At 32.1% G+C, this 12,653-nt stretch overlaps 1 protein-coding gene across 2 annotated transcripts in view; it reads right to left on the bottom strand.

Annotated features, from left to right (window-relative positions):
* LOC129231284 (X-ray repair cross-complementing protein 5-like) overlaps nucleotides 1-12,653 on the bottom strand; it is a 96,406-nt gene that overhangs the window by 66,429 nt on the left and 17,324 nt on the right. Inside the window, exon 4 of one of the 2 annotated variants that reach the window (XM_054865572.1) lies at nucleotides 7,367-7,538. The exons of the other annotated variant lie outside the window; for it this stretch is intronic. Within the exon in view, the coding sequence (XP_054721547.1) occupies nucleotides 7,367-7,538 (172 nt within the window). The remainder of the gene's footprint in view (nucleotides 1-7,366; nucleotides 7,539-12,653) is intronic. 2 annotated transcript variants of the gene reach the window in all.

A 12,653-nucleotide genomic window follows, 5' to 3' on the forward strand; every position in this document is an offset into this window, starting at 1 on the left:
ACAAGCAACTAAAACGAAAACTGAAGCACAGAAAATCCTAGTCTATTGCCATAATGAATATTATGAAAATCCGGTTTGAATGTTTTACTATTTCAAGAGGGGCAATACTTTTAAACATTTCAGATGCAATTTATTTTTTAAAAGAAGCTAGGAAAAAAATAATTTAGTGTTTTTTAAAACTATTTTGAAATACTAAGAAAATGATTAATTAAAAGCAGGTACTAAAACGTTACTGCACTAGTGTGCTCAAAAAATAAAAGCACACAATTTGAATAAATTACTTTTAAATTAAAAAAAAAAGTCTTCAAAAAACACTTAGGAACTAAAAAGCAAAAAATAACTGATAACATTTGCATACTATTTCCAACCCAAACTTAGAAATGAAATTTATTTTACAATTCCAGTACAAAAATCAACTAAACTAAACACTGAGTTATAAAATAAACACTGATTTTAGTTACTATACGATGAATTATTTTAAATACCTAACTAGTTATATACAATCTCTTAATTTTTAATAACCTTTTCAAGTCGGGGCCTCCTATAAACTACTACCTAACGTAACTGAGAACCCACCGAATCCGGAATTAAACACTAACTTAATTAAACACGAAATTAGTATTTAAAACTAAATCTACTCAGTTACAAGGTTTTTTTTTTTTTACGGTCTGATCCATCGCGGAGTGAAAACCAGAAAGTCAAGCTGATTACGCTGTGTGTAGATTTGTTGCGCAGTCTCTCAAGTAAGTTTGTAGAGTGCATCAGGTCGCTGTCGTTGTTTCGGGGCAAGCAGTGAATGAGGAAACATGCCTCAAACAATTGCATCTCCCACCAAGTGTGAAGTGTGCGCTGTAATTTGATTTTTGAATGCTGAAAGAAGGGCAATTCAGAACAAATGTAGAGGAATGTTGTCATCAGGCATTGTCCTTCTGCACGACAATGCGTGCCCACACAATGCTGCTTTAACTAAAAATCTCCTACAACAGTTTCGCTGGATAGCGTTTGACCACACTCAGTACAGCCCAGACTTGACGCCTCTTCCAATTACCATCTCTTTGGTCTCATGAAATGCTGGCTAAGAGGACAGTTGACTCCAACGTCGAGCTGCAAATCAGTGTACAGAATTGACTAAAAGCTTAGGTGACCGCCTTCTATGACGAGGGTATCGAAAAATTTGTATCACGCTTCGACAAATGTCTTAATCGGATTAATGCTTTTTAGCGGTATAAATAGCACAGCGTCTTGGAGACTTTCGCCGACTGTGAAGAAAGGCTTTTTCAAATCCGTAACTAAGTACAAAAAAATTGTCTTCATCATTAGTTAAACTTTATCAAAGTTTGCTTTCTGAAAGCAAATGCACGAGTCACTAAAAAAAAACAGAAATTGCTTTAAGCTTAAATTAGTAAAATTGTAAATTTTAAAATTGTAATATTGTAAACTGTAATTTATGTTTCATAATACGTGTCATGTAACTTGTGATAAAAGTCCCATGTTTCTTCACATGGCTCCACTATAGTTGAAGATAAAAAATTCCACTAGAATTAATTTTACGTTTGCTTCAGAGCATCCCCTTGATTCAAATTTTTCACTATGATTACTCTTAATAATAATTTATTTCAGTACTTTCTTTAACTATGGGTAAAGAAAGTACATAACTTTGTTTTATGGCGTTTTTTAAACAATAGGTTTTATATTTAATCGCTTGTGAGGGTTACATGAAATTTATTGCTTTTTACCCATAACTTTTCTCTAAAGAACAAACAGGGTAAATCAAAGGTTTGAAACCTAAGTTAGACAACCCCTACACAAAATACCACTAAACAAAAAAATCATAAAAACCGGTTCACTAAGTGAGACAATACACAAGAATAATAAAGTACAAATCGATTTAAATGTGAGTATGATATTTGAAGAGTTCCCTCAATTTCATCAAACCCGAACCTGATTACCATTAGACCGCAGAGGAAGTGTACCGTTTTAAACAAAAAAAGAATTTTCCTTATTGGTGCAGGCAGGGGAGTGCACAGAAATTTTGGAGCCCGTCACAAATGACTTTCCCTAGTCCCTCTCCATAATGTTTACCCTATATTTCACCCCCAGTTTTAAAAATATTGGGCCCCCTTCAGGCTCGGGCTAACAGGTGCCCCCCCCCCCTACCGTGAACGCCCCTGGGTATAGGTGTCTTCAAGTATTTATGGAACATTGTACAAAGAAAAAACAAATCCGACAAGTTCAGAACCTCCTCCTTTTTTCGAAGCCTGCTGATTAGTATAACCCTAATTTCAAATTAAACTGGCGGCATCGTGAGATAGTAAATCTAGAATATTGGTCAAACTTCAGAAATCAGACACCAGTTATAATGTATATTATTAAAGAATATAAATAAAATTGTGGGAGAGGGGTGTTCGGTATTCAATTTCCCCTTAACTACACAATAAATACATTTAAAAACTGGAATATTAAATAAAGAACTTTATATTTTAGTGCCTAAATAAAGTTATTTATTAGTGAATAAAATATTAAGGTATTTTATTCAACTATTAAAGTAGCAAAATATATTTAATTTACTGCTTTGCTACGTAGTAATAAATATATTAGAAATAATTATAAAAAAATAACAGGCGGCGCAGCGTTGCAAAAATTAATCATCCATCTGCCACAGAATTAAATATCGTTAAAGAGGAAACTAAAACCTTAGGTGAGAAAATACACTAATTACAGCAAAACCACATGACCTGTGACATGTTCCGGCCGTTGATGTAAGTTGGAATATGTAGCCGCGACATGTGAAATTTAAAGTCTCTTGGATTTCTCCGGGACCCCTTATCAGATCCAGAACAAATTACCATGTGACTATCTGGAAAGTATACCCTTCCAAACAAAAAAAAAAAGAATTTTTCAAATTGGTCCAGTATTCTTGGAGTAATACGAAAACATACATAAAAAGCCACAAGACGAAATCATAACCTCCTTTTTTGAAGTCGGTTAAAAATACAGCATTTCAATGCATCAAAACTGAAGGTATATGATTTTAAACACAAAAATTGTGTTGAATATAGCTCCTTATCTTTGAAAAGTTAGAACCAGATAATCTTTGAAATGGCATCTTATGATGGCCCTTAGCGATTTATACATGAAGAACAACTAGAACCCGATCTAACGTTTTTCCTTGTAGAACCCAGAAAAATCCTGATAGGAAACAAAATTTTACACAGGAGTCGAATAAAATTTCATTAAGTAATGTAAAATAATTCAAACAGAAGCATATTCAAACAGTAAGAAACATATACAATGTATTTATTGTGTAAATAAAATAATTTCAAATACTCTCTGAAATATAGAATACCTTAAGTAAATAAATTCCTTTATGCTGAAAAGTAAAATAAGAAATAACATTAAAAAGCACAAGTTGTAGATTACTGCAGACACATGTTTCAGCGTTACAAGGAACGCCTTTTTCAATGCAAAAGAAATTAGCTAAGAAAGAAATTAGTAAAAGCAAAATTATCTCAACTTCTTGGATTTTACTCATTCACTGATTGCTTATTATTTTATATCTTGTTTTGTTCTATTTCACCCTATCAATTTTTTAAAAAAAAATAACAGAAATTTGTCAAAAGACTGAAAACTTTCACAATTGACATGCTGAACAAAGAGTATAAGCTTTTTTTTACATCCACGGGTATGTAGAACAATAAAAAAAACTTCAAACCTATTTTAACGATTTATTACCTTCTCCTCATAATCACTAATTCCCCTACTGCAGTGCCATAAAAAAAAAATTCCAATCTTGAGAAGCATTGCCAACTGAATAGAAAATGAGTCGTGGAAAGAAAAAAAAACGCGGCAGAAACTGAAAGCAGAAACCAGACAAGAACTTGACTAGCAAAACTACATGAAAGACAAAATTTATCCTGTTGCTTTCTTACAATAGCAGCACTGTTATTGACACATATTTGCACTAAAATGTGTATTTACCTGCAAAGAGGTACATGCCAAATAACAGGTTTTTTTTTTTTTTTTTTCGTTAATGGAATTTGACTGGTTTCTGAAAAAAAATGGTTTATTATCTACTTGTTATTTTTAGAAATAACACCAGAAAGACAACTTACGTTACTTGTTATAAGTAAATTTAGTCAATCACAAAATGACTTCTGAGAACTAGGATGGAATGGAATTGATGGATGAGGAAGTGTTGTTATTGATTGCATTTTTTTATGCAATGGTTTTTAAGATCTATCTTCAATGAACAAAAAGTTATCTAATTGAGAATCCAATGTTTCTGCTTTAGCTAATAATGCGAATGCGAAGATAGAAATTTTAATACAGTGGACGCTCAATGATATAACGATCATCTCCGTCCCAGAGAAATAGGTCTTTATAAACAGTGATCATTATAAGAGATAGAATTTAAAAATATATGCACATGCATCATTCATGTTTTGTTGCTCCAATAAAATTGGCACTTTTTCAAGAGTCCAGTTAAATGCCCGAATTATTATTTATCATAGAATTTTTTAGAAAAGTTATGGGTACAAAATATTTAACAGATTTTAAAGTTGCAAAACATTTATTGCATGCATATTATCATTTGTTTTCTGAATATAAAATAAGAAACAGTTGTTTGCATTTTTAACGCATGTGATATTTTAGGAAAACATAATTTACCATTTCAGTTATAGGTGATAAATAGTGTTTTTCTTGCCTTTCAAAGAAACATTTAAAAGTCCCTCGAGCATCCGAAACATTTTTCATACTAGGAACTTGGATCTCAATTTCTTCTTCTTCTTCATTTGATCATGATGCATCAATTTGTTTTTGTGCACAATATCGAGGAGATAGCTCATCTTCTGACAGATGTTTGACACATTCTACATCATAATCGAATTTATCATAATTGTCACCAATTTGATTTTCTTAAAAAAAGCATTTCATCTTCTTCATCGAAATTTTCATCTTGGATTGCCAGACCAATCAATTTAGCAAGAGATTTCGTTTCTGTTTGCTTTTTAAAATCAGCATGATGGAAGCAACTCTTTATGGTCTTTTCTAGGGCTTCATTCCATGTTGCTTTAGACAGATGCAAAGCTGTCAGGATGTCTATTTTGTAATCATCACCTTCGTCGAATGCAGAAACAAACTCTTAAAAACCACGTGATTCAAATATCAAACTAACAATACATCTGTCAAACCCTCTTCCTTAGGAATCCAGGAATTTTACATTTTCATCCCTTTATTTTTTCTGTGCTGTGGTGGTAATTCCCCTCTCACCCTCCCCCTTTCTCAAAGTTGGATTGAACACTAAAGACTCCATGCAGCTGTCCGTAAAAATCAAAGTCATTTCAAGTTACAAATTAGTTTTATTGGAAAAAAAAAAATACTGGAAATAGTATCCACTGAATTTGGACACTGTATTGGATTACATGATGTAGAATGGTCATTATGCTGAAAGCAAATTAATATCGAGTTCATAGGGACGAAGTTGGGCTTTTATCGCCGGTTGTTATAATGGAATGATCTTTATAATGTGTGGTCGTTATAATGAGCGTCTACTGTATCTTAATTAATGATTCATTTTGTCCACCCAAAATGAAAGGTTTAGCTGTACACAGTTTAAAAAATTCAATTTGAAAGACTAGCATATTCTCCCTTTGTTCCTAAAAGACTCACATTTCGGCACCACCAGTGGATATTTTCTGTTTGAAAACTGCTGAATGAAAGAAAAAAAAAGAAATGAAATTTTTAAAGTGAATTCATGTATTTTTGAGACCAAAAGAAAGTAGAATTTCTGGAATGAACATATTGCATTCAGTGATAAAAAAACATGTTTTATCCTGTTATTAGTTATTTTTCAAATTACCATTTGTAAAAACATCAGAAACATTAGGCCGGCTGGTGGCATGATAGTAAGGAGTTGGCCTTTTACGTCTTGGACCCAAGTTCTGACCCAAGGTGTCCAGTCGGCGGTATGTAAAATATCTTTCAGGTATTCGTTTAGCTTTGAATTCCCTCAGCAAAGTTAAGTTCATAGTGCAGTTTTGCATCAGAGAGGTGCCTCCATCTGGTGGAAACTGGGCATCAGCGCCTTAATGGTGGCACATGCAAGACTGATGCCTTGTGGGGGAGCGCACTAAACCTTTTAAAGGCCAAATGAGGCAGCGAGAAGCAAAGGGATGTAAGACAGGGGTCTGAACAGAGGAAATTTGGGTCCGTTAACGGACCCTTCACAAAAATCCGTTCAACCAAAATGGACCTTTCACAAAATCCTGATCAACCAAAACGGACCCTTCACAAAATTCTGATAAACAGAAACGAATCTTTCACAAATTATTTACTGAAAGAGCAAATCAAAATAGTGCAGCATATTTCTGTGTGTAAAGACGATAATGTTTGAAACCTTTTTTAAAGTTAAATTAGAGGGATCAACTTATACAAAATCTGCTAATTTTACAAAAAAAAAATGGCACTCTTGTGATGCTCCTGCTAGCGATAAATAACTACTACGGCTAAATATAATGCTTGTTGTTGGTTTCTTTGAAAGAAATTAACAGCTGAAAGTCAGTTTGGTTTACAATTTTGCTTGTTTGTTTTATGCAGCAGTGTTGTTGTAAACCTCTCTGAATAGGCGCCGTAAGAACTTTTCTAATGCAGTTTGCGCCATCTCAAAATTCAAAATTAAAAAATTTTGTAAAATTATTTGATTTTTCACAAAATTAATAGATTTTTCACAAAAGTGTTTGATTTTTAACAAAAAAACGGACCCTGTGAAAAATCCTGGACAGACCACTATAAGTGAACATTTTCAAATTTTCAGTAAAACGCGTTTAAAGATAACGTCCCAGATAAGTTTTCATTGATTTTTTTCTTTGAAATTATGCTGCAGAATGGAACCTACCACTGCTACTAGTGCTATCTCTTGCCCCAAGACAGAGGAAAGGTTTCCCTACTATTTGTACTGTTATCTCCAAATTCTTAATTTTGCCATTTACATCCCTTTGTTTCTCACTTCCTCTAATGGCCTCTTACACAGCCCCACTGGAAAAAAAAATTCTTAAACATTAATTAGGATATTTTTAATGCAAAAATAAACATTTTGGAGATTTTTTTTATTTTTAACTTTGATTTTTACATGGGGGGAAAAGGTGTTTGGCCCACAAACAAGATTTTTGTATGCTTTTGCTGCAGGATGTAGCAAGAAACTGAATTTAGTGTATTTTGTTTCTGATTTTCCACCTCTGCATATCATGCAACAATTGTAGCATCTTCATTATATTTTATTAAAACGGGTATTACCTTTCAGTTAAAAATTTTGCACAGAGATTAGATTACATTTTTAAAACACAAGAATTTAAAAATTCATACTTACAAAATAAGTAGTTCCATCTTGTGACGTTTAATACTATTCAATACTTTATTAAGCCCATGAATATTGAAATCACCTCCAAAATTTGAGAAAATTAATATTCTTTGAGCCACATTTTCTGATCCATAACAATTGTTATACAGAATGTCCATAGCTACAATTAGCCCATCAATAACTTAAAATAATTAGGGAATTTTCTAGAACTACAAAGTATTAACATGCCAGAAACTAAAAATATCATGCAAATAAATAAAATAGCTACTTAATTAACTGAAAGTTATGAGAATCACTAATTAAAAATAGAAAAAACATAAGAGTATTGTACTTGAAATTTATACACATGTCAAAGTAACTTACAAGTGCAACTTTTGCAGAACAATCAATTTATGCACAACATTGGATTTTAAGATCATTAATGCCATTTTTTCTCCCCACAAAGATATATATACATATAAATACAATAAAATCTTGCTGCAACAATACTAGATACAAAACTAAATTTCTCGACAAAATACAATTTTATGAAGTTATATGAAATGTAATGCAAATTGCCCTTCAGTTTTATAATATTTTTCCCAATTTGCAAAATCATGTTTTCTCCAAGAAAAATTCCCTTCTTAATTGTTATTCCGTTTAATTGGGAAAAGGAGGAACATTTTTTTGTTCTTTATATTCATATAATTCTATTTGTTGACAAGTAAATGTCTGTTTACAAATAATGAACTACATGCTCACCTCCAGTTTCTATTTTGTCTCCTCTGTCAAATACTGAGCACCTACAGTGGTGCTTATTATCCTCCAATAAAAATTTTTTAGAGTCTTTAACTCCCAGCGGAATTCATACATCTCGCATGTAGTGAATTAATTATAAAAAAGAAATTTTTAAAAAATCAGGAATTAAATTTGTGTGAGATATACAAGGTGTTCCGTTTTAACCTGCAAGACCTCTATTTTCGCAACCGTTAGTCTTAGATGCATACTTCCAATTGCAAATGTTCAAAATCAGATGCAGAGTTAATATATTGAAAGTTTGAAGCAAAAATATAAATGAGCCAAAAAATACAAAATTTAACTTTTTATATGAGTCTAAAGGTCCCCTAACTTATATTTAGAGAAATAATCTCCATTGAAAACTATTACCCACACAAAAAACTTGCCATTTGTGCAACCCACAAGGGATATTCCAGTTCTAAGTTTTAAGGGACTGTATAGAAGATGAGATTGAAATTTATCGCCCTTTCAGAAGAATGACAGGGTGTCGAAGTAAAAAAACAAAGTATATTTTTCATTGCTATCCAAAAATAAATGCAAATATTATGCCATGATACGCAAAACACACTGCAAATTTCAATCAATTTGAAAAATGACACTCTGAGCACACATATAATTTTAAATCCTTGTTAACAGCTATATTTTCCCCCAAAAGATGTTATTGACGGCGATCGTCAAATGGTTTAAGTCACAACACGTTGGGTTTCATATCTTGGCGAATATTGGTAGTACAAATGCCAAACTTTTTGTGTTGGAATTGTTTTTCAATGGAGATTATTTCCCTGAATATAACTTAGGGGACCCAGGGCCATATAAAAAGTTAAATTTTGTAATTTTTTGACTCATTTTCATTTTTGCTCCAAACTTTCAAAATCTTAAGTCTGCATCTGATTTTGAACATTTTTGCAATTGGAAGTATGCATCTAGGACTAACGGCATCTATTGTGAAAATAAAGGTCTTGCAAGTTAAAACGGAACACCCTGTATAAAATGAAATAAATGTACAATAAACTGAAAAGATGAACTCACATTTGAGGACTAATTTATCAAAAGGGAATATATCCATTTTCCAAAAATGTTCAGGAGATGAGAAAAACGAATTAGGGTAAGAGCAAAACAGTTTTATCAACTTCTCTGGGTTTTAATTGAGCACTAAAGCACAGCAAATCATGGCTCCGAGTAAGAAATGTTTGCGTAAAAAAAACAAGGAGATATTGCCACCTAAATTTTGGATATGTGCCCTTTTGAACGAAAACATGAATGTTGAAAATTCGAATTTCACCAAAACTCTTAATATTTCACCTTCTTATATTCTCTTATTGACGTATATGAACCTAAAAGTAGTGGATTAAAATTTGAGGATTTTGGACACGTGTTCCTTTGGATCTAAAAGTTTTTGTACTATAGATTCTTTCAGGAAATGTCCCCTTTTGTTCAAAATAAAATGTGCTGAGAACGGATGTTATCTTTTGATCAAAAAGCCACACTTTACCCTTAAATAAAGATGAGTTTTCTACGTTTGGACTTCTTGAGAGTAAGTGATTTGATAAAGGTCATCTCTGAAAGATTTTAAAAGTGTCATAAAATGAATTTTTCTAAAAAGTGGATATGTTCCCTTTTGATAAATTACTCCTCATTTATGACAACAACTACAATTACAAGACAGTAATTCACAATTAAAAAAAAACACCATGTACTAAAAAACATTTTTAAAAAAAGTTTTTGCTATGTCAAAAAATATTTATCCTATCATGACAGAATTAGGCATTGAAAGAACAAACTGAATGTAAGAATGAAATGGCAATCAGCAGTTCCTGGATCTACGTACCCGATGACACTAATGGCCCACAGCCCTTAGTGGTATAAATACCCAGTAGACCGTTAGGGGCCCTGCTGACTTTTTGCAGCGGAGCCCAAAATTTATGGATCCAGGCCTGATTATCAGCAGGGGTCTGTCCAGGATTTTTCACAGGGTCCGTTTTTTGTGAAAGATCAAATAATTTTGTGAAAAATGAATTAATTTTGTGAAAAATCAAATAATTCCCCCCCCCCCCAAACAAAAAAAATTTTTTTTGCGAAATTATTTGATTGAAATTATTGTTAAAACGAAATTTTAGAATTTAGAGATGGCACAAACTGCATCAATTAAACTTAAAGTTGAGTGTTTTCCTCTTCTATGTGAAGAAAATCATTCTGGAGTGGTCTGATTTTTGGCGGGGGGGGGGGGACATCGCTCTCTCAAGTATCAATATTTATCTACTGCATCAATTTATCTATTATCTATTATTTATCTACTGTTCTACATTATGTTAAATTATACTAGAAATATTTCTGTACAGTATTTAAAATAATTGTAACAGAAAAATAAATTAATAAAATAAAATTCAGAATAGGGTTCAGCATTTAACTTTTTGATCCAAGACTCTTAAAAAGCACAGAATTTCGTTTAAAACTTATAAATCCCGTGATTTTAACAAAAATAAAAAGATATTTTAATTGTTTACCTCTTAACAAAGCGTAATAATCATCAAAAATTCTAAAAATCGGATTCCCATAGCGGATGCAAAGAGATCGCAATTCTCAAAGTGAAGGCATCAAAAGTATGAAAACGGCTCGTGAAAGAAATATTTTTGATAAAATTATTTTAAAATTGCATTTTAGAGTCCTATGATAAACATTTCATTAGTATCTGTGGACACAGTTGAAGCAAAAAAAAAAAAATAATAAAATAAATAAAATAAAATAAACCATCTATTCAGCATTTTAATTTTTGACTTAATAACAGAAAATGGAATTTTGCTTTAAAAACTTGAAATGAGAGTTTTAACAGAAATAAAAAGACTTTTCATTTATTTGCATCCTAATAAAGCGAAGTTAGCTTGAAAAAAGAACAAAATATGATTCTCATATCGGATGTTAAAAGATTGCATTTTTCAAAATGTAGACATCTAAAGAAAAAAAAAACGGTAATTAAAAGAGTTTATTTAAAGTTAATCATCCTTGTTAGCATCGAAAAATCAAAACCCATATAATTTTCTCCCAAAATAACAATTAAACATCGCACCGCACCCACCGTAAAAACGCAAATATTGACAAGCTGGTAAAATGATGAGAATATTTTCTAATCAAGTCATTATAAAGGTTCAACGCCAGACGCTAAGTGGTGATAATTTTGAAGTTGGTAACCCTATCCGAAGCGATCATATTTTTTCTCCCACCCTTACTATCCCTTTGCAGTTATAAGTTCATTTCGCAGATATATATTATTATTGTTTATTAAATCATGAGCAGGGAGAAAAGTGCTTACCAATGCCTTTTCAGAAAAGTTTACAACACTGCTGCTAATTAGCTATGATAAAACAAACAACCATTATATTTATTTGGCAGTAGCAATTATTTATCGCTTGAAAGAGCATCGCAAGTGCGCCGTTTTTTTTTTTTTTTTTTTTTCAAAATTAGCCGATTTTGTATAATCTGATCCCTCTAATTTGACTTAAAAAAAGGTTCAAAAAAATATTGGTTTATACACAGAAATATGCGTTATTTTACTTTCAGATTTGCTCTTTCAATAAGCAATTTGTGAAAGATCCGATCTTGTTCATCAGAATTTGGTGAAGGGTCCGTTTTGGTTGATCGGATTTTTGTGAATGGTCCGTTTTGGTTGATCGGATTTTTCTGAAGGGTCCGTTAACGGACCCAAATATCCTCTGGCCAGACCCCTGATCAGGTAGTATTTATTCAAGCAAAAATAAAAATCTGTTTTGGAACAACAAATTTCCAATTGATTCTATGAAAAAAAGATTAAATTATTAAAAGATTATTAATCAAATCAAGCTATCTACTAGATTTGTGCAATTTACTGTCTCGGCAGGATGTTTAATTTAGGTATAAATCCTAATTAAAATTATGATAACATTAAAATTCTCAAGGTCTGCATCAGGTTTTAAAAAAAACAAGTGGGGGGAAGTTAAGCCTGGGATCTCCAACCGACGGTCTGCGAATAGATTTCTTGCGGCCCACGGAAAGCTTACAAACTGAAAAAATTTATTTGATATTTCCTTTTCAGCATTTTAAAAGATAACTAAACACAGAAAATAGTAAAAATGACCACTCAGTGCCTACTAAAAAAAAAAATAGAAACAAAAATTTGTAGGCATATGGGGGGGGGAGCGTCAAATACACTATCTGAACAGAAATAGAAATATTGTTGGATTATTAGGTTGCCTTGCCCCCCCCCTCCCCCGAAATTTTAATGTGAGGCCCTTTTGAGTGAAAAAAAAAGACCCTGAGTTTGATGTGACACTTCATTATATATTTTTAAGTACATGAATAAATAAATACAGAACATTATTACTAGATCTTAGGAATGTCTCCTTTCTCATTAGTATAATATTCACTTCAAATTTTAGTTTTAAAGACTCCGTTTTAGGTAATCTTTGGTAATGTTAGGGGGAGGAGAGGCTCAGTGTCCCTTCCACCGGCAAAGTTTCAAAATTAAATCTCTAAAAATGCAAGAGTT

This window comes from Uloborus diversus, chromosome 10, assembly GCF_026930045.1.
Source record: "Uloborus diversus isolate 005 chromosome 10, Udiv.v.3.1, whole genome shotgun sequence".
Classification (NCBI taxonomy): Eukaryota; Metazoa; Arthropoda; class Arachnida; order Araneae; family Uloboridae; genus Uloborus; species Uloborus diversus.